Below are 22,467 nucleotides of genomic sequence, written 5' to 3'. Positions count from 1 at the left end.
CTTTTTCTGCACTTGTTAGGGCTCCTTACGGCTCTCACGTTCAGGTGTCTCTTACTGTGCATTGTGTGCAGGAGGAGATAAGGAACCACACTTTTCTCCTAAGAGTAGCTGCAACTTGAATAAAAATGAGATGCTGGTGAGGAAACAGTAAAATACTTCAAAAGCAAAGAGGGTTGCCAAGCTCAGCCGTGAACCTCGAAGCCAAGCTTCATTGGTTCCTTGTGAGTCAGCAGTGCTGTCAGCAGCCTCATGCTTCTGAAGAGCTTTGGTGGTTTGCTTTCCGAATTGCCTCCATTACATTTCCAGCAGACTGAACCAAAATATCTCCACCTCTTGGGGGCAGAGGTACAGGAGTCAGCTCAACTTGAATTCTGCCCTCCAGGCAGGCAGTGATCAATAGATGCAGTTTAACCCTTGCTCTTCCGTCTCACCAGCAGGGCTTCTGACTCAGAGCCCACCCAGGTCCCCAGCCTATGGCTAAGAGCCCCTTTCAGAGAAGCCCAGAAGGTTCTGAGACTTGGCCCTTCCTCCCACCTCCCCAAATGCACACTTTCCCCTCTTCCCACCCCGCCTCTCTCTCTACCGCATGACCATCCCCCAGGCAGCAGTGACTGAGGATTCCCCAGCCACCTTTCCAGGCTCGGCATTGCCATGATACTGCTCTGATCTGTCCAGAGGCAGCAGGGATTCAAGAGAAGGGAGAAGTGGACCATACACAGGGGGACACTAAGACAGTCAGAACTTCTGGAGTCATCTGCTTTACATTACAGATGGCAAACGAGGGGCTGGTGTCTCCAAAGGTGGCTGAGATGAAAACTGGAACCAGGTTTCTTGGTTCCCAGCCAGGACCAGCCCCTACCTGATTGATTTCCTGACTCCCTGCTTGATCTCAGCAGAATCACGCATAGACAAGATTTTAAGACTTGTAGATTGCTTTACAAGGTTTTGAATACCCAAGGAAATAGTCAAGGGAAACAACAGCTTGGATGTCATCTCTCAATGAAGATCCCTGGGCTCTCCAACTTGAAGTATTTATTCTCCAAACTTCCTTACCTCTCTCTGTCTGTACCCCTCACAGGATACTTCTGTTTCAAAAAGGCAGTATCTGAACCTGGTCCCTCTGGGCCTGATCTCTCTCCATATGGAAGACAATTCATCTGCTCCCTTAATAAACCAGATCCATTCCTTCGAGAGGAGAATCCTGATTAAGAGTCTGCCCCCCTCCCATTGGGATCACATGCTGAAAATGCAGCCATCACTGGCCAGAGGCTCCTTTTTCTTAACTGATTCAACCTGGACTCAACATTTTTCAATTTTCTGTACCTCAGAAAAGAACCAGGCCAAGACATTTAAACAAGGACCCCTCAGCAGCTCAGGTCAGCAAGGAATGAGACCAGATGAGACGCTCATCAAGTCCAGATCTCTTGCTTTCAGCGGGGGAGGGGGGCACAGTGGGGATAAGGGTAGTAAAAGTTGGGGGGTAGTGTTCCCTATTTCCTGGAGCCTCTGTGAGAACCTGGCCTATCTTCACTTTTCTCTGTTTAAACGGTTTGTGCTCTGGGCTTTTCCTGTTTGGTTCACCTGCTGACTTACCTAGAGCTGTGAACCTAGTGCTGTGGCAGATCTAGCCTGTTCCTAGCTCTGCACTCAGACTCAAACAAAGCCCATCCCTCCTCCCCACCCCCACCCAGGCAGTGACAAACACCAGGCATGTAGCAGGTGCTGAGTAAATATTGCTGCCATACTAAAATATGGTAGGATCCCATGGCCAGAGGAAATTGGGTCATTTAAACAAACAGGCAAAGTAAAAGAACTCAAAGACGGAACACTCTTATAACCAAGGAGACTATTCAATGGACGCGGCCTCCCCCAGAACAGCGTCAGTGCGAGTCACCAGTGGGACTCGCCAGCTTTCAAAGAGCTCAGCACTCACACCAGGAAGCTGCACAATTCTCCTGTGGCCCCAAGTGAAAGTACTGTGAGTGTGAATGTTGGAGGTGGGAGTGGAGAGGCATGAAGGAACAAGAAACTTTATGCAACCTAAAGAAGGAACAAGGACAAGCACTTGGGTTTTTTCTTTTAATTATTTACCAGATAAAAAAGAAAAAATAGTGATTGTTTCTCTTCACCCCCAACATTTCAGTTGACCCAGGTCCAGTGGGAGAGAAATCTGTTGAAAGGTGATCTGAGCTCCTGGCCTGGAGCAAGCTCTTCCCTCTGCTCCACACCACCTCAGGCAGGAGGGCCAGGGGTGGGCTCCAGGCAGAAGTACTTGCATTGCACTGTGGCAGCAAAGTGGCAGTGTGGCTGTCATCTTCTCTTCTCCATTGCCACAGCATTCAGACTCTCTTGTCTGTCCCACTATGCTATCCTCCCCCATTCATCAAAGGAAGTAGGAAGATGGGGCTTGAGGAGGCAGGGATGGGTGGAGAGCAGGGCCTGGAGGTACGCAGCAGATCCAGCAGAAGGCCCCCCAATCTTCTGCTTCTATTGCACAGCCTGGCTTAGGTCCCCTGCCCTGAGCAGTGGGCACAAAGCAAAATACCTCTGAAATTCAAAGAACCTGTTGCTGTGCCAGGCTCAAGAAGGGGAGGTGTGTTGTTGTGTGGCTTGTTCTGATATATATGTTACGTTTTAAGTTATTCCATGATGGGGCAGGGCAAAGATTATGCCTCTTTAAAAAAGCATATGGGGTTTGGACACTGGGGGCCCTGCAGTCACCTGGGCTTCTCCCCTTCAAGTTCAACAGTCCAAGAATAACCTTTTCTCCAGTCAGATCTTCTTCCACTAAGACAGAAGAGGCAGCAGCGACCATCAACCCCACGAGCCCCCTCCAAATGTCATGATTCTCAGCCACTCAGGGTGACCTCTTTTTCTGAATGTCTGGAAAATTTGACAAATGACCTAGAGAAAAACCTTTTACACTGTATGTTTCTGCATAAAGTGGCAGCTGTGTGATTTTCATTCTTCTCGTTGCAGTGAAAGTAGAGAGGGACCGGAACAAGCTGTTTAACTGACCTTACAGACAGAACACATTCCTCTATGAAACAGTAGGGGTGGGGGAAGAAGACTGATTTTGATTTAGCAAAGCTGCAAAATTTCACCTCCATTGGCTGGAACAAAGCTGGTGGGTGAAGACAAACCTAACTGAGCCAATGGCAAGAACTGCAGGCTATGAGAGACGACAGGTCAAACACAGAACTGTATAAATTGTGGCACTATAAAGATGAGAAGGCAGGTCCACGATACCAGCTGGGAGCAAGCCTTTGGAGCGCGCTTCCAGAAACTGTATCTGTCCTGTAGTAAGTAGTAGCATCCAGATAAATCAGAGTGGTTCTCCTTCCTCCTCTTCCCAAAAATTCTGAGTTTCTCATTTAAATAACTATGTACACACATACAAGCCTGGTCTCTCTTTTATATGAAGGTCCTTCACTTGAGGGTCCTACAATGGCTTTAGAGAGTCGGTTCCAATTGCCTTTTTGGAGATTTACTGCTTGGGACCAAACCTGCAAGGAGAAAAAATGATGAACACAGTATCAGGAAGATCTTTAAGATGGAAGCATCCCAGTGTTTAAGGCATTGAGTCCTAATATAAATAAATAAGGAGTCCGCAGCTCCATTACTGGGCTCTGGTACCCTGACCAATTAAGTAACTGGACTGGGATTCATCAACCCTGTGTGGCTCCTGTCAGCCAGAGGGCCCCATGCCCACCAGCAACCCTGGGAATACAGCTCCATACCTCCCTCTGATAAAGACAGTTTCTCAAGTTCAGCTTCAAGTTCAGCATCCGAGATCCTAGGGATAGGCACACTGTTGGTATAAAACAACTCATGGGGGTTGTCGGGCAGATCCAAAGGTTCTTTGGTGGTATCCTGAAGAAGGCTGTCCAATTCCTTCTCTAGTTCCTCACTGTCAAAATCTGGAAAGAAAAGAAAATATGAGGACACATACAGTCCAGGGAGGAAATGTATTTATGAGTCAAGGACTGAGGACAGCAAATCTCAGTTCAGCTTTACAAAGGAAGCCCAAGCCTTCTCTGGCCAGGTGGCTCAGTTGGTTGGAGCACTGTCCCATACACCAAAGGGCTGTGGGTTTGGTCCCTGGTCAGGGCGCATGAGGGAGGCAACCAATTGATGTTTCTCTCTTACATTGGTATTTCTCTCTCTCTCTCTAAACATATCCTTGGGTGAGGATTAAAAAACAACTCCAGGCCTCCTTGCAGGTTAAAAAAAATCATGTGCCCAGCCAGTGTGGCTCAGTGGACTGAGCGTAGCCCCATGCACCAAGAGGTTGCTGATTCAATTCCCAGGTAAGGGCACATGCCTGGGTTGTGGGCTCCATCCCTAGTAGGGATGTGCAGGAGGCAGCCGATCGATGTTTCTCTTTCATTGATGTTTCTCTCTCTCCCTCAGCCTTCCTTTCTCTCTAAAATCAATGAAAATGTTTAAAAAAACCCCAAAAATCACATGACTTGGAAGGCAGAGGGCACCTTCAAGCAAACACTCTTTTTCCATACACGGAGCTAAGTCATTAAGAAGGTATATTTTGTTAATCCCACAGAACTGACCCTGCTTCCTCTTGCCCTTAAAGAAGCATCTTCCAGTCAGAAGCCTAGTTAGTAAGGAATGCTGGAGCACAGTGGGAGGAGATGACAACTCCTTCCAAATAGCCCTGTGGATAAGCCCCAGAGAGAAGGGAGGGCAGGAGAGCCCTGCCTGCACCAGGAAAGGCAGATCCATGACCAAACCTACCACAGCACAAGGGAATGAAGTCCTCTTAGGAAGAAAGAAAGAACCACCTTGCCAACTCACCTAAGCCATTGGTTACCCCACCAGCCAGAGTCTGAGACACTTCATCCTGGGTGTCACACAGCTGTAAGGGAAAAACACAGGCCTTGAACTCTGGGTGATGTCTCTGTGGACCTTTGGTCTCAGTGTTCAGGGTTACAAAGTAATGCTACCCCATCCAAGAATCAAGGAAAGCTTCCTCAAGTTCACAAGGTAAAGAGTCCAGCTTGGGAAAAGAGGAAGTGCAGCATAGTCCCATCTGTCCTCAGTAACTTCCTTCTACAGAGTCCCTCCCCAGCCCCTTCCCATACCTCTTGAATCTGATCCACGAGGCTCTCTGCCTTCTCCACTGTGACATCCTTCATGGAGAGTTTTAGGGCTCCTACCCCAGCCTGATAGGCATTGAAAACCTAAGGAGAAAGCAGTTATCAGTGCAAATGAAGAAGACTGGGAAAAATACATATAATATTGTTTCACCTCCAAAAGACAGCTTTGGGTTTGTTTTTTTTTGCTACCCACGCTTGATTCACCCCACATCCACTAGGCCAAAACTTCCCAACAGAAGAGGCTAAGGCAACCATATCCTAAAAGAAACCATGCTTCCTCCAAACAGCAGAGCCACAGTGGAGGGGATAAGGAGTGGGTGCCAGAGAGACCAGACAAGTATTGGAGCAGAGGGGCAGTGGCTACCATCTGATCTGTCTGGGAGGCATAGATCCGGTCCAGGATGCCTTGAACAGTGTCCAGCTTGGCATGCAGGGCCTCAATGCGCTTCTCTGTCCGTTGTTTGGCCTTGAGGGACCTCAGTGCCTAGAGGAGGTGCATGGAGACTTGGTCAGAGTCAGATTGGGCAGAACAAAGGGCCAGAGGAAGATAGCCATTCCCAGATGCTAAGATCATCCCAGGCTTCCTTCCCTCTCACTTGTAAAATAAGCTGTGGTGCCTGGCCACCTGCAGACTGTTGCCCTTGAGCCCCAAGTTCCTCTCTGAACTTCTGGGGCACCTGTCACCAGCTCAGGGTGGAGGTACACAGCTGGAGGGGGGGAAAAGAAAACTCACCAGCTGCTTCTTTCCTGTTCGGCATGCCCGACGGGCTTCTTCTTTACACCTATGAAATAAAAGTTCATAGGATGGGGTGGCAGGGTCCTGAAAAGTCCCCAAGAGTAGCACTGAAAAGTCCCCAAGGTAAGGTACGTCCACATCTGAAGATCAAATCCATATCACCCAATGGCAAGAAAAATGATGCCCGGCAGCCCACTGCCAAACTCTTGCAGCAAGTTGAGAAATAAGCTTGAGTTCCCACAGGGGGAGAGAGCATGCCAACAAGGCCCCTGGGTGCCAGGAGAGCGGAAATCAATTCCTAACACCAGCAATGACTTTGGACATATCCCTTAGGTTTCTCCCAGAGTAGGATGGAGTGAATAAATCAATCTTAATCCAGTGTCTATATACCCTATTTTTTAGAGAAGTGTCCATGTGCCTCTGGCAGGGATGCCTTGTATGGTCATCCAAGGGGAAGAGCAGGAGTCCCTCAGAGACCTCTCAAAGGCAGAGACTTGTCTTGCTCACTACTGTACCCAAGTCCCCAATCCAAGTCCCCAAGACAAGGCCCGGCTCAAAAAATATTGGTTAAATGGATACCGGCATGAGAGAGCATAAAAATGTTATCAGTCATAATCTTTGGAGGAAGAATTAAAATTCATTTTTCGCCCAGCAGGCATGGCTCAGCAGTTGAGCATTGACCTAGGATCCAGGAGATCTTGGTTCAATTCCCAGTCAGGGCACATGCTTGGGTTTCAGGCTCGGTCCCCAGCGGGGGCGGGGGGCAGGAGGCAGTCAATTGATGACTCTCTCTCCCTCTCCCTTCCTCTCTCTAAATCAATAAAAGTATATTAAAAATTTCATTTTTTCTCCTTTGTGATATTCTGTGCTTTCCATGACTGCTGTATTAACCGGTGAGTACTCTTGTAATTAGCAAAAAAAGATACCCCCCCCTTTTTTTAAAGAGCCCACAGACACCAATGCTTTTTGGGACTGAGGGCCAGCGGGGGGGGGGGTTGGGGTGCTAGGCTCAGGGGTAGTTACCTCTCTGCTTCCTGGGATAAGGACTCCACTTTGCGCGAGAGCAGCCGTTCACTCTGCATCAGCTGGTACACCCCAACATCTACGTCGTTGACAGGAGAGACCTTGGCATGTGGCCCCCGGGCAAACTTTACAATCTGAGGGACAGGGACAAATTACTGCTGCCCCAACCACAAATGCTGAGACATCCCCAGGCAGGAATGCTGGTGGGCATGTCAGTAGATGCTTAATAAGTAATTGGGGAGTCAGTGAATGAACAGCTGAACTCCATACCTTTTCCCCATTCTGCTCGAGGACTGTGACTCTCTTCTCTTTCTGTAGCTGTAGCAACACCAAGTAGAAGGTCCTCTCGTCGGGACAGGAGCCCGCACAGAGGGTACTCAGCTCTGACAAGGCCACCACAGGGTGGGAGGAGAGAGGTGAGCTCTGATACAGACGATACACCTCCTCAGCCTTCTCCTGCAGGCAAGGCAAAACATGTTCACAAGCGCTGACCACCACCCACAGAACCCGGCAAGCCCTGACCCCCTGCTTCCAAACAAGGATCATGCAGGGCATGAACAGGGAAAATCGAGACATCTTCCCTAAAGCCACGGCTTTGAAAAGAAAAAGGATTTGTGTTGATCTAGCCAGTTTGGCTCAGTGGTTAGAGTGTTGGCCCCTGGACTAAGGGTCTTGGGTTCTATTCTGACAAAGGGCACATATCTCAGTTGCAGGCTCGATCTCTGGCCCCGGTCAGGGCGTGTGTGGGAGGAACCAATCGATGTCTCTCTCTCACATCCATGTTTCCCTCTCTCTCTCTCTCTCTCTCTCCTCCCCTCACCTTCCATTCTCTCTGAAAAAGCAATGGAAAAAATACCCTCGGGTAAGGATTAAAGAAGAAAATAAAGAAAAAGGTTTTATGTTTTTTTGTTAATACTCACCTGAGGATATTTCTCCATTGATTTTCAGAGAATGGGAGGGAGGAGGAGGGAGGAAGGGAGGAAGAGGGAGGGGGGGAAGAGAGAGAGAGAGAGAGAAACATCAATGTGAGAGAGACGCATCGATTGGTTGCCTCCCACACGTGCCCTGACCGGGGCCAGGGATCCAACCTGCAACCCATGTACATGACCTTGACTGGGAATCAAACCAGAGACCCCTTGGTGCATGGGCAGACACTCTAACCACTGAGCCACAAGGCTGGGGCAAGGATTTGTGTTTTTCAAATGCTGGAGGAGCCCGGCTGGGAGTGGCTTAGCAGTTGAGCATTGACCTAGGATCCAGGCGATCAGGATTCGATTCCCGGTCAGGGCACATGCCCAGGTTGTGGGCTCGATCCCCAGTTTGGGGCATGCAGGAGGCAGCCGATCAATGACTCTCTCATCATTGATGTTTCTATCTCTCCTTTCCTCTCTCTGGAATCAATAAAAATATATATTTAAAAAAATAAATAAATAAAAGAGCAATGATATGGAGTATAAGTCTATATGGTGTTTACAGATCAGACGGGAAGGGGAAAGAGTAGAAGCACTTCCATCTTGTACAAGTATAATATTTCTCTCTCTCAAAGGTTACTATAACCTTGTCCACAGCAGTTTTGGCAGACTGGTAGGACTGCAGTAGGTGTGCACTCAGTCAAAGAGAGTGTGGGAGGTGAGAAAGTGGTGACAACAAAAGCTTGGACCAGAAAGAGACAGAGTGGGAACTAGGCAAGGGCCCAGGTCCCACACAGGACTCGAGTGGGTTTAGAGGCTGAAGATGGTGAGCACCAAAAGAGAGGGAGATGGAATACACAGATCATGCTACAGAATAAAGTATAGAATAAGGGAGGTCAGGTAAACTCAGTTATTGCCTGTCACCATGTAAAAAGATATGTTCTTTTTCTAGTGATACATACAAGAGATGCTGAGGAGCCTGTGATCACACAAGATGACACCCAGACCTGTCCCTTCTGAATACCTACCTTAAGCAGCTCCACAGCCACAAGCACCTCCTCAGCAGGAACCTTATTATCCCCTAGCATGTTGGAAAGAGTCCACTTGAGGGGCTTCAGCAGGAAGACTCCGACGCCCCAGGAGATCCAACTGCTGTCTACACTGGCCATGAAGTCTGACTCCCGCTGCAGCTCCCCTCGACTGCAAAAAAAGAAAGGGGCATACAGTAGGCGTAATGCAATGTCCCATTCCAGTCGTTAGATCCCTCTTACCCCAAATGAGGAATCTGATCATGATCACCATCAGCACCATTTATTAGGCAGCCACTCTGTGCCAGCTATGATGAGCAGCTACTGTTTACACTCCAGCTCTAAGCCACACAACTCATTTTAGCTAATGAGAAAACTGAGAGGTGAGAAGGTGAGAGAGGCCAAATCTAAACCATAATTTGGCTCCAAAACAGAAGCTCTCCACTAAGACTGCAGAGGCATAGAAGGCTGTAGGGCCTATGATGAGACTTTTACAAATGAAGCTCAAAAACGATAAAATGAAAATAACAATAATGGATCACTGTGAAATGCAAGGCATAATGAAGAATACAAAGAAGTCAGAGAAAGGGTTTTCTGCTATTCCCAAGGTAGGGTGGAGAGAAGACATAAGCATTTCATGGTACTGGTAGTGGTAGCTACATTTACTGAAAGCTTACCATGGGCTAGTCACTATGCTAAGGGCTATGCAAGGAATTTCTCTTCGAATCTTCACAATAAACCTAGGTACAATAATCATCACCATTTTATAGTTGGTCAAACTATGGCGTAAAGAGGGTACATAATTTGTCTGCGGTAACAGTTCATCCATGGTCACATAATTTAGCAAGTGGCAGAACTAGGATCTGAGCCCAGGCCATTTGGCCCTCAAGCAAGGTCGCTTCCATGGAGCGTATCTTTCTCAAGAAATTCTTCAGGTGCCTGATGCCATCAAACACCAGGAAGCGTCAGCAGAGTGCCAGCAGTCAGGAAAGGAGAAACTGAGGTATTAAAGGACTCTGGACTGGAAGTGGTAGAGGATGGTCCTGCTGCAACAAGGAAGCCCAGACTGTTCCTGTCCTTAAGCGACTTCTTCAGCTACCACCTCCCCTGCCTTCCACTTCAAACACGAACTAAAACTTTGTCCACAGTGCACTTGCTCAGAAAAGAGAAGTTTGAGAAATAGCTTGTTCCATCAGTCTCAGCCAATGGAAAGGTACTGGGGAGAAGGGACACTTCCGAATTGGGAAGAACAGCAAGCTAAAAGCAACATTTCAAAGTTGACTTTCTTCTTCATTCGCTGAGGGAGGCAGGCACTAGGCCGGTTAGGCTGCTCTCAGGGTGATACACACAATGCGAAGTGCAAGTGATTTAGAATCAGAAGACGAAGGGTCCAGTCCTGGCATTATATCTCTAACTAGTTGTGTAACCCCAAGTAAGTCGTTTGTTCTCTCTCAGGCTCAGTTTCTCCTGTCTGCTGAGGATAATTCTATCATCTTGTCCACAGAACTGCTGAGGGGGTCAGACGAAACGGTGCGTGTGAAAGTATCTACACACTGTGAAGTGCAATATATCTGTTAGATATCTACGTTATTGCCTCAAAACACTGTACCTGTTGCACAGGTAGCACCTACAGGACCTTCTCAGAGCACAAAGATATTTAGTAAAGCCCTCACCATCCGTCATGTACTCTGCTCCAAACGGCCTGTGCCAAGGACAAGCCGAGATAGGCCAGACACATGACTTCTGCTTGAGGTTGTTGGCAAGATCCCTACAACTTGGCCTCTTCCCCACCACTGCCCTCTTAGCTCTGACCTCCCTCAATTCAATAAATCTTACAGACCTTTCGTTATGGGGTAATTAAAATTTGGAAGGCCCTATAAAATAACTCCATAACGGGATTCCAGTCCAGACAGGCCATTGTCACCTCTGCCAGGCTGGCTTCTCCTCTTACCATCTGGGTCTCATCTAATCGGACTATCCCCATACCCCATCTCCATCCCCCTCCACACATACCCACCCAGGCCTCCTTCCGGTCTTCCTCTGCCTTCGTTTACGCAGAAACACAGAGGCTGCTCTGAGGCAGGCGCCGGGCTGGGTGCGCGGCGCGCTGTCGGAGAACCGGGGGAATCCCTCCCCCCCCCCAGGCCCGGGCCCGCCCTCACCGCAGCAGGTCCTGCAGCACCGTGGCCAGCCCCAGCGGGACGCTGCCCTTGCGCTGAAAAGCTTCCTGCAAGTCCCGCAGACGCAGGCGCACCACCCCTTGGCGGCGGCTGTGGCTCAGCACCAACGGCGCCCAGAAGCCCATCTTGCTGTCCCAGTCGGTGCTGTTCACCTCGCGACTCCTTTTGAACGCGGAGAACAGGAAGGACATGCGCTCCTCATCCTCCTCCCACTCGGGGGGCAGTAAGCCCGCCGGGTCCCCCCCGGCCGGGACTTGGGCCTCCCGCTCCGGGGACCACATCGGAACCCCAGCCTGGCCAAGGCTCCAAACACAAGCCGTGCCCTGGTCCCCTTTTGCCCTGGGTCCCTCCCGGCTTCCGTTCTTTGACCAACGCCCCCTCTGTCATTACGTCACCACCGCCCCAGCGTGACGTGTCTTACGTGCCTTATGGCGCATGCGTAGTCCTGCTCCAGGAGGCTGAATGGCGACTATTTTCGGAAGTCTTACAGCGCCTACGTCGCTCCTTTCGGCAGCACCTTGGTTCAGAAAGAAGCGTCGGTAGCGGTACCGCCGTTTCCAGAGTCAGTTTATGGAAGCGTTTGGTAGCGGCAAGTGGTGTTGCCTCTAACTTGAGGTTTCAGGTAGTGGGCCGGCTGAGGTTTCATCTCTGTTAATAAATAGCTGTATGACCTCAGATCGGCCAATTTCCTCTCAGATTCCTCCTCTATAAATTAAAGGTTTCTACACTATGCTCATGAGGTTTTTTCTTAGCACCCACTTTCTAATTCTAAATTTAATATCTACTGTAGATGTATGACTTTAGGAGCTCTTTAGATCTGGAGAGTTCGAAGAACAAAATGTCATCCAAACATACCATGTCATGGAAGTGATATTTATTTGCTCATGCCCCAATGTGGCCTTTATTATGATGAGGTATGTTCCCTCTATTCCCACTTTGCTGAGAGTTTTAATCATAAGTGTGTGATGGATTTTGTCAAAAGCTTTTTCTGCATCTATTGATATAATAATATAATTTTTATCCTTCATTTTGTTTATATGGTGTATTATGTTAATTGATTTGTGGATATTGCACCAACCTTGCATCCAAGGAATAAATCCCATTTGATCATGGTGTATGATTTTTTAAAATGTATTGCTGGATTCAGTTGCCTAATATTTTGTTGAGGATTTTAGCATCTATGTTCATCAGGGATCTTGACCTGTAATTTTCTTTCCTTGTACTGTCTTTTTTTCTTTTTTAAATATATCTTTATTGATTTCAGAGAGAGGAAAGGAGAAGGAGAGAGAGAGAGAGAGAGAGAGAAAAAAACATCAATGATTAGAATCATTGATTGGCTGACTCCTGCATTCCTTCTGCTGGGGATCGAGCCTGCAGCTCAGGCATGTGCCCTGACAGGGAATTGAACCGAGATCTCCTAGATCATAGGTCAATATGCTCAACTGCTGAGCCATGCTGGCTGGGCTCTTCGTACTGTCTTTATCTGGTTTTGGAATTAGGATAATGCTGCTGCCTTGTAAAATGAGCTTGGGAGTCTTCCCTCTACTTGAACTTTTTGGAATTGTTTGAGAAGTAGTTGTTAGTTCCTTGAATGTTTGGTAAAATTCACCTGTGAAGCCATCGGGTCCAGGATTTTTGTTTCTTGGGACTTCTGCTTCAGTTTCATTAGTTGTAATCAGTCTGTTCAGATTTTCTGTTTCTTCTTTATTCAGTGTTGGGAGAGTGTATGTTTATGGAAATTTATCCATTTCTTCCACATTGTCCAATTTGTTGGCATATTGTTATTTATAATGTTTTTTTATAATCCTTTGTATTTCTATGGTGTTAGGTATTACTTTCCCTCTTTTATTTCTGATTTATTTATTTGGGTCCTCTCTTTTTTTTCTTAATGAGCCTGGTTAAAGGTTTTCAGTCTTGTTTATCTTTTCAAAGAACCAGCTCTTGGTTTCCTCAATCTTTTGTACTTTTTTTTATTTTTAGATTCTACCTTGTTTATTTCTGCTCTGATCTTTATTGTTTCCTTTGTTCTACTCACTTTGGGCTTTGTTTGTTGTTCTTGTTCTAGGTTTTTTTTTTTTTTTTTTTAAGTGTAAGGCTGTATTGTTTATTTGAGATTTTTCTTGTATCTTGAGTTAGGCCTGAAATGCTATGAATTTCCCTCTTAGGACTACTTTTGCTGTGTCTCAGATTTGGGTTGTGTTCTCATTTTCATTTTTTTCAAGGTATCTTTTGATTTCTTCTTGATCTCATTGTTAACTCATTTATTGTTTAGTAACATGTTATTTAGACTCCATGTGTTTGAGTGTTTTTCAGTTTTTTTTCTTGTGATTGATTTCTAGCTTCTTACCATTATGGTCAGAGAAGATGCTTGATATGATTTCAGACTTCTTAAATTTATTGAGACTTGTTTTGTGTTCTAACATGTGGTCTCTCCTAGAAAATGTTTCATGTGTACTTGAAAAGAATATATATTCTGCTATTTGGGGGTGAAATACTCTGAAAATATCAATTAAATTCATTTGACCTAGTGTGTCACTTAAGGCCGCTGTTTCCTTGTTGATTTTCCGTCTGGAAGATCTATCCATTGATGTCAATGAGGTGTTAAAATCCCCTAGTATGACTGTATCACTGTCTATCTCCCCTTTTATATTCATTAAAATTTGCTTTATATATCTAAGTGCTGCTATGTTGGGTGCATAAATGTTTACAAGGGTTATATCCTCTTGTTGGATTGATCCCTTTATCAAGATGTAGTGTCCTTCTTTGTCTTTTATTATAGATGTTTTGAAGACTATTTTGTCCGAAATAAGTATTGGTACCCTAACTTTTAAAAAAATTTTCATTTTCATGAAATATCTTTTCCATCCCTTTACTTTTAGCTGTGTGCATCTTTTGTTCTGAGGTGGGTCTCTTGTAGACAGCATATATATGGGTCTTGCTTTCTTATCCATTCAGTTCTGTGTCTTTTGATTGGAGCATTTAAGTCATTTACATTTAAAGTGATTATTGATAGGTATGTATTTATTGCCATTTTATTCTTTATAACTATTTTCCTCCCCTTTTTTTTTCTTTCTTCTTAAAGAAGACCCTTTAACATCTCTTGAATACTGGTTTGGTGGTAAAGAACTCCTTTAGTTTGTGTTTTTTGTCTGGGAAGCTCTCTATTTCTCCTTCTATTTTAAATCCTAGCCTTGCTGGGTATAGTAGTCTTGGTTGAGATCCTTGCTTTTCATCACTTTGAATATTTCATACCAACCCCTTCTGGCCTACAAAGCTTCTGTTGAGAAATCAGCTGACAGTCTTTTTTTTTTTTTTTTTTTAATTTACTTTATTGATTTCAGAGAGAGGAAAGGAAAGGGAGAGAGAGAGAGAGACAGAAACATCAATGATGAGAGAGTCATTGATTGAGCCCACAACCTGGGCATGTGCCCTGACCGGGAATCGAACCCTGATTGCCTGGATCTTAGGTCGACGCTCAACTGCTGAGCCACGCCTGGCCGGGCTCAGCTGACAGTCTTATGGAAGCTCCCTTGTAGGTAACTATCTTTCTCTTGCTGCTTTTAAGAGTCTCTCTTTGTCTTTAACCTTTTGCATTTTGATTATGATGTGTCATGGTGTGGGCCTATTTGAGCTCACCTTGTTTGGGACTCTCTGCACTTCTTGAACTTGTGTGTCTTTTTATTCACCAGGCCAGGAAAGTTTTCAGTCATTATTTGTTCAAATAGGTTCTCAATCCCTTGTTCTCTCTCTTTTCATCATGGTACCTCTATGATGCCGATGTCATTACACTTTATGTTGTCCCAAAGTCCCCTTAGACTATCTTCATTTTTTCAAATTATTTTTTTCTTTTTCCTGCTCTGATTGGGTATTGTGTCTTCCAAATCACTCATTTGATCCTCTGCTTCATCTAACCTGCTGTTTATTCCTTCTAGCGTATTCTTCATTTTAGATATTGCATTCTTCATTTCTGACTGGTTCTTTTTTTATGGTTTCTATGTCCGTTTTTATGCTTGTAATCTCCTTGTTGACGTTCTCAGTGAGTTCCTTCAGCATCCTTATAACCATATTTGAACTCTGTATCTGGTAGAGTGCTTGCCTCCATTTAATTTAGCTCTTTCTGGAGATTTCTCCTGTTCTTTCAGTTGGGGCATATTTCTTTGTCTCTCTATTTTGGCTGCCCTTCTGTGTTTGTTTCTGTGCACCAGATAGATCTGCTATGTCTCCCAGTCTTGATAGGGTAGCCTTATATAGTAGGTGTCCTGTTGGATCCAGTGGCACAGTCTCCTTGATCACCTGAGCCGGGTACTCCTGGAATGTCCCTTGTGTGCTTTATGTAAGCCCTCCTGTTGTAATTGAGTCCTGGTTGCTATTGGCCCATTCATGCATGGGGTCGATCCTCAGGCTGGCTGACTATAAGTGTCAACCCCCACCACAGTATTCGAGCTGCTATGAAAGCAGAGCATTCTGCACAGAAGGAATAGCAAAGGTAGTAAACACCTGTGTCTTTCAGAAATGGGAGGGGCTGACCGGCCAGGCGTGGCTCAGCGGTTGAGAGTTGACCTAGGATCCAGGAGATCGGGGTTCGGTTCCTGGTCAGGGCACGTGCCCAGGATGTGTGCTCAATCCCCTGTCGGGGACGTGCAGGAGGCAGCCGATTGGTGACTCTCTCATCATTGATGTTTCTATCTCTCTCTCTCCCTCTCCTTTCCTTTCTCTGAAATCAATAAATATATATTTTAAAAAAAAAAGAAGAAATGGGAGGGGCCATCAAGGGCAGAACCTTGAAAGGAAATGGGAGAGGCATTTAAGCACCAAGGCCACAGGGGCCACCCCTTCCTAAAACTCCATTGACACCATACCCTGAACATGCCTAAATGTTTAAACAATTCCATTTTCGGCCCAGCCACACTAGTCCTGGAACAAGACAACACACATAGCCTTGAGCTGGAAAAAAACAACAACCCCAAGAATTGCTTCCTCTGTAAAATTATCCTGACATGAATGGAATACTATGGAGAAGAGTTTAATGGAAGAATAGAATTTTTTTCCTCTCACCTGAGGATATTTTTTTTATTGATTTTTAGAGAGAGGAAGGGAGAGTGAGGGAGAGGGAAGGAGGGACAGAGAAGCATTGATCAGTTGCCTCCCATACATGCCCTGACCAGGGATCAAATCCACAAGGTAGGTATGTGCCCTGACTGGAAATTGAACCTACAGACTTTTTGGTGTATGGGACAACAACACTCCAACCAACTGAGCCATCTGGCCAGGGCTAGTGGAAGAAGAATTTTATTTTAAAAACACACAAAAACAAAGCAGTAAAAGGACAAAACCTAATGTTTCAGCAATTCTAGGCCAGATCTTACAGCATTTAGGAATTGGTATTTCTGTGTGAGACTTGCATTCAGGAACAGATGCTTACATAAGGGCTAAGATCCATAAATAGTCAATCTGTGTCTAAAAGTTGTTCTGGGGCTCAGATTCACAAACCACCAGAAGAGAAAGGACTCATCTAGTACCAAGTTAGCAAACACATAACACAAATCAGAAGCACCATCCATCCACTCTCCCTCTCTGGGACCAGGGCAGACAGCGGGAACAGATCCCTGTCCTCTCTCCTGAGGCCAGATGGGGCTGAAGATTCACTAACATGACCGGAAATGGTACATGACATGGAACATATCTGACCTCCTATCTAACCCATGTCTCACCATCTCCACCCACATCCGTAGATGAGAAGTGACCCATGCATGACTGCTCAGTTTAGGGACACCCAGACACAGTTCGGCACATGGATACCACTTCCCTGCTTACTTGTAAACATCTACCTATATATAAATATTCAGCCCTGGTCAGATAGCTTACTTTGTTACAGCATTGTCCCAATCCACCAATGTTGCAGGTTTGATCCCCAGTCAGGGCACATACAAGACTCAACCAATGAATGCATAAATAAGTGGAACAACAAATCGATGTTTCTCTGTCTCTCTCTCTCATCAATAATTAAATAAATTTTTTAAAAATACACCTGTCAAGTGGAAAAGAGTGGTCTCTGTAGAACTTTCCAGTCATCTAATCCTGGACAAGTTCAAACTGCATATGAGAGAACTGGGACCCACTAGGCTACTCCCACAGGTAGGGTTTTCCCCTCCTTTCTCTACATTTTTTTTTCTGCATATTCCCATTCTGATCAATCCATGTAAAAATCTAATAAGTACATTTTCACAAGATTTCCATCCTCCTATAAACAAATAGAAAAATAGAAAGATGCACATCCCATAGTATTAAGCCATAGCTAGACATAAGGAAATGTACACCTATTAACATGGATGGATCTTACTGTATAATAAATATGAGTAAAAACTGCAAGCCTATTAGGATGAAAAAGTATTATGAATCGAAAAGAATGATATACTAAAAGACTCTCAGTACACATATGAACATACAACCATAATCCTTATACACAGTAGAGTTTTCTTATCAGCAACATTTCATAAAATGTACTCCATTATTAGTCACCTAGTCTATGATGTTTGTTATGATAGCCCAAGCCAACTAATACAGTTTTATAAGTGAGTTGTTCAACACTGACCTCACAGAGAGGGAGTTTGTAGACTTTGCCAGATAGACAGTCTCTTGCACTTGGTGAAACTCTACTGCGAATCACCAATAAAACCAGATGAGTTTCTCCCTACACTTTTGATTTTCTATCCTGAGAACTTGGTTTTGGAAGTCAGCCTCCCTTCTGGTTTTCTGCCTGACACTAGTGCAGATAAATTGGGCCTGTGTCTAGAAGTGGCCAACACAACTTAGGGACACACAAGCCAGTATATTCTTACTGACATGCTGACAGTTGTCCTGGGATTCTCTAAATCTAAATCCTCTTCTATCTCAGAGTCTTTGTCATGTTGAGAATTTCAATTTCAGTACCACCCAGTATTACAGATTAGCTGTCTCACTTTTGTAAAGGGACCAGAGTTTCATTCTTACTGCAAATTAGTTTCTTTTCTGCTATCTTCAGGCGGGGCATTGGATTAGGGTGCTGCATCTTCTGGGCCCTATTCCAGGGTGCCTCTTGCATCCATGGTTAAGTTGTTGTCGGTGGGAAATTAGGCTCTTCCATGGGATCTTTTTTTTTTTTTTTTTTTTTTTAATATATCTTTATTGATTTCAGAGAGAGGAAGGAAGAGGGATAGAGAGACAGGAACATCAATGATGACAGAGTCATTGATTAGCTGCCTCCTGCACACGCCCAACTGGGGATTGAGCCGGCAACCCAGGCATGTACCCTGACCAGGAATCTAACCCCGATCGCCTGGATCCTAGGTCAATGCTCAACCGCTGAGCCACGCCCGGCCGGGCTTCCACGGAATCTTGAGAAAAGCATTTCAAGGATCCATGCACAGGAGATTGTGGTGTGGCTGGGTTTATTCTTTTTGTTGTTGTTAATCCTCACCCATATTTTTTCCATTGCTTTATAGAGAGAATGGAAGGGAGGGAAGGAGAGAGAGAGAGGAACAGCAATGTTAGAGAGACACATCAACTGGTTGCCTCCTGCATGCGCCCCAAGTGAACGGGGGCTGGGGCTCATACCTGCAACCTAGGCACATGCTCTCCACCAGGAATCGAACCCATAACCCTTTGGTGCATGAGCTGGTGCTCTAACCACTGAGCAACACTCGCCTGGGCTGGGTTTATTTTTGCCCTGGCTGGTTTGTCTCAGTGGTTAGAGCGGGCCTGCAGACTGAAGGGTCCCAGGTTTGATTCCAGCCAAGGGCATATAGCTCCGTTGCATGCTCAATCCCCTGTCCTGGTTGGGGAGCGTGTGGGAGGCAGCCAATTGATGTGTCTCACATCGATGTTTCTCTCTCTCTCTCTTTCCCTCTCTCTCTCTCCCTCTTCCCCTCTCCCCACTTCCACTCTCTCTGAAAAGCAATGGAAAAAATACCCTCAGGCGAGGTTTAAAAAAAAATTAAAGAACAAATAATATGTAAGATTTTTAAAATGTTGTACATGGCTTATTGGAAGTGTATATTGAGCACTGGAAATAATTCATAGATTCCCAATGTCTGAAGTACCACTGCTTGACACCCCCACAGGGAACCATCACTCTTGGCTTGCCCAGTGTCACTGACTAGACACCTGCTACCCCTGAGAGTTTCCTGTTTGAACTTGGCTCTGAATCTTTGCAAGTTCCTTTCTAGAGCAGAATGAAATTTCTAAAACATTTCTTTTATAAAAAGAGAGAATAAATCCCTGAGGTATTCCAGGGCCCATTGGAATGACTCGAAGTCATCTCTCAGTTAAAAGTCTCCTAAAACTTGAATTTTGGGAAGGTTGTCAAATATATTTAACCAAAAGGTTATATCTTAAACTCTTTGTAAATCTAGGTAAAAACAAACATATATTTTATGGTAATAACTCTAAAAGACATTAATCAAACTTAAACCAGTTTTAAGATTAAATATTTTGTCCAGACCACAGAATTCTGCTTAATTTATATAAATAATTAATCTTTTTAGGCCAATAAAATATCACCCTTTAGTAATGCCATCCAGAGGCAGAAAACACACCACATATAACACACAGAAAAACATGTAAAGACTGTACACATGAATACTAATACCTAAAGACCATATATGTAATCCAAATTATTACTTTTTGTAGAGAAGATGCAAGAATTTTTTTATATAAACTTAAAAACTTTCACAAACTTTTATAACCTTCACAACATTTTACAAACCTTTCTACAACTTTCACAAACCTTCTTACCCACTTAGAAATAACTGTCCTTAGAATAACTTACTTTCTTCCTTTTCCCTCAAAAATGAATCTTCATACCTCATGCCTTCTATTATCACAACCATATAATTTCTTCCAACTTAACTTGAACTTTTAACTCTTAGAAGCCTCAATTTCCAATGATAACAGCATACATGACCAGCATTCCTTAGATTAAGGTTTATGAACACATTTTAAACACATTCTCACTTTCAAGAAACACACCTTCAACAAAGCACAAGCGATTACATCAATATCTCCAAATCTACTTTATGGACGTTCTGCAATGAAAAGACAAAAGTAGATGAGAGGGAAGGAAGGGTTTTTATCTCTCTCCCTCCCCTACACCTTAGTGGCCCCCCAGCTGGTCGGGTGGGTGGCCACGTTTTCCAAGTACTAACTTCATCAAGATGCCCAATGACAGGCAAAGGTCCAATGATGAGAGCCCCAGCACCAGCAGTGCTAGTTCAGATGCAGACCAGCGAGACCCAGCCTCTCCAGAGCCTGAAAAACAAGAAGAAAGAAAACCTTCTGCCACCCAGCAGAAGAAAAACACCAAACTCTAGCAAAACCACTGCTAAGTTATCCACTAGTGGTAAAAGAATTCAGAAGGAGCTAGTGAAACCACCCCGATCCTCCTCCTCACTGCAGTGCTGGGCCAAAAGGAGATAACATTTATACTTGGTCCACCAAGTTCTGCATATGAAGGTGTTTTTTCTGGATATCACATTTTCATCCGATTATCCATTTAAGCCACCAGAATCTATCACTGCAACATCAGTAGTCAGGGAGTCATCTGTCTGGACATTATCGAAGACAACTGGAGTCATGCTTTGACTGTTTCAAAGGTTTTGCTCTCAATTTGTTCTCTTTTGACAGACTGCAACCCTGCAGATCCTCTGGTTGGAAGCATAGCCACTCAGTATTTAACCAACAGAGCAGAACATGACAGGATAGCCAGACAGTGGACCAAGAGATATGTGACATAATTCACATAATTTGTATGCAGTGTGAAGGAGCAGAAGGCATCTTCTCACTGTGCTGCAAAACTTTTTTTTTTTTTTTTTTAATATATCTTTATTGATTTCAGAGAGAGGAAGGGAGAGGGAGAGATAGAAACATCAATGATGAGAGAGTCATTGATTGGTTGCCTCCTGCTCGCCCCCCACCAGGGATTGAGTCCGCAACCTGGGCATGTGCCCTGACCGGGAATGGAACCCCAATCACCTGGGTCCTAGGTCGACACTCAACCGCTGAGCCACGCCAGGCTGGGCTGCAAATCTTTATAAAAGCCTTTACAATGTAGACTTCTGTGTATATGTTATACTGATTCTACTCTCTGCTTTTATCCTGTGGAGACGGGGAGACGCCCCAAAAAGGTAAATGCTATCAATAGTAGAACTTTGTAGCTGTAGATTAGTTATGTTTAAAATGCCTACTTGCAAGCCTTGCTTCTTTGGGATATCAAAATGTATTTTGTGATGTACTAAGGATACTGGTCCTGAAGCCTACCAGATATTATAGTGCATTTTAGCCTAATTCATTATCTGTATAAGTTATAAAAGTTGCTATGGATGACTAGGAATTATGTCATTTGTATTAAACCCAGATCTATTTCTGAGTATGTGGTTAATGCTGCTATGAAAAATGTTGTACATTTTACGTTTTTCAGTTTGTAATGAGAGGATTTCCTTTTACTCTTTGTAGCTCAGAGAGCACCTGATATGTCATCTCAAACACAATAAACATGTTCCTGAAGGCATAAAAAAAAAGCAGGTGAGAAACTTAAGACTGTCTAGCAATCAGTGTTTTAGTATTTCATGTGATTTCAAAATATCTAAATATTCAGTAACTTTAATTAAAATTCACTAATTTAAAAAGGGCCCGGCTGGGCATGGCTCAGTGGTTGAGCATTGACCTAGGATCCAGGGGATGATGGTCTGATTCCTGGTCAGGGCACATGCCTGGGTTTTGGGCTCGATCCCCCTCAGGGGTGTGTAGGAGGCAGCCAATCGATAACAACTCTCTCATCATTGATGTTTCTATCTCTCTCTCTCTCTTCTTCTCTCTGAAATCAATAAAAATATATTTTAAAAATAGAAAAATAAAAAGGAAACCCTGAAATATGTTTATTTAATTGATGACTAAGGTGGTGTTGTTCTTGTTTTGCTTTTCTTTCAATAAGGACTACCTCCCAGAAACTTGCATTTTAAAAGATGGCCCAAAAGGGAAGATGGCGGCACTGTGAGAAGCAGCAGAGGCCCCCGCTCCCAGCCACAGACTCCATTTACTCCTAAAATACTATGTAGCCAGCTTGGAAAAACCAGAAAAACATACCTGAGTGGACGGAGTGCGAGTAGAGAGCATTGAAGAAATATCATAGAGTCCGGTAAGAGAGGGGGGTGTAGAAAGGGGGATCCCCCCTGACACCAGTGCTGGGCTCCGAGGCTTGGAGGCTGCAAAGCTCCCTCCCCTCCCCTTGGAGTGTGGACTGGCCTCCAAAAGTGGGGATCTCACACCTGGAGTGGAGGAGAGGGGAAGGAGCGCCCCGCATGGTAGGCAGAGGGACCCAGGGAAGCAGTGAGTCCACGAGGAGGGGACAGTGCCTTCCTAGGAAACAAAGCTGCTTGTGGCGGGTGCGACCAGCATCTAATGCTCAAGATGCCGACCATAGGAAAGGCTGTCCCAAAGCGT

The 22,467-nt window shown here is 45.0% G+C and overlaps 1 protein-coding gene, 1 long non-coding RNA gene and 1 pseudogene across 2 annotated transcripts; 2 read left to right on the top strand and 1 right to left on the bottom strand.

Annotated features, from left to right (window-relative positions):
• Positions 1-2,065: 2,065 nt before the first annotated feature.
• On the bottom strand, positions 2,066-11,273 carry CHMP7 (charged multivesicular body protein 7). Its single transcript, XM_087816858.1, has 10 exons — positions 10,975-11,273; positions 8,813-8,984; positions 7,144-7,329; positions 6,874-7,007; positions 5,848-5,896; positions 5,479-5,598; positions 5,100-5,198; positions 4,813-4,873; positions 3,741-3,920; positions 2,066-3,506 (listed from the first exon to the last, which is right to left on the bottom strand). The coding sequence occupies exons 1-10, from the start codon at positions 11,271-11,273 to the stop codon at positions 3,454-3,456; spliced, it is 1,353 nt and encodes a 450-aa protein (XP_087672984.1). The 3' UTR covers positions 2,066-3,453.
• A 231-nt stretch (positions 11,274-11,504) lies between these two features.
• On the top strand, positions 11,505-22,018 carry LOC107536089 (uncharacterized). The gene is made up of 3 exons (XR_001603100.2): positions 11,505-11,906; positions 21,481-21,549; positions 21,959-22,018. It is a non-coding gene; the product is annotated as an uncharacterized LOC107536089 (long non-coding RNA).
• Positions 20,184-20,802, top strand: LOC107536088 (ubiquitin-conjugating enzyme E2 E3 pseudogene; annotated as a pseudogene).
• Positions 22,019-22,467: the final 449 nt, after the last annotated feature.

Source organism: Miniopterus natalensis, chromosome 4 (genome assembly GCF_054644295.1).
Source record: "Miniopterus natalensis isolate mMinNat1 chromosome 4, mMinNat1.hap1, whole genome shotgun sequence".
Lineage (NCBI taxonomy): Eukaryota > Metazoa > Chordata > Mammalia > Chiroptera > Miniopteridae > Miniopterus > Miniopterus natalensis.
This window is presented reverse-complemented; position numbering and strand designations above follow the sequence as displayed.

Coding starts and splice junctions, on each gene's coding strand:
- CHMP7 (XM_087816858.1), bottom strand. CDS start 11,273: ATGTGGTCCCCGGAGCGGGAGGCCCAAGTCCCGGCCGGGGGGGACCCG. Junction 4,874..5,099: donor TCGTGGATCAGATTCAAGAG/GTATGGGAAGGG, acceptor TTTCCCTTACAG/CTGTGTGACACCCAGGATGA. Junction 3,921..4,812: donor TGGGGTAACCAATGGCTTAG/GTGAGTTGGCAA, acceptor TTTTCTTTCCAG/ATTTTGACAGTGAGGAACTA.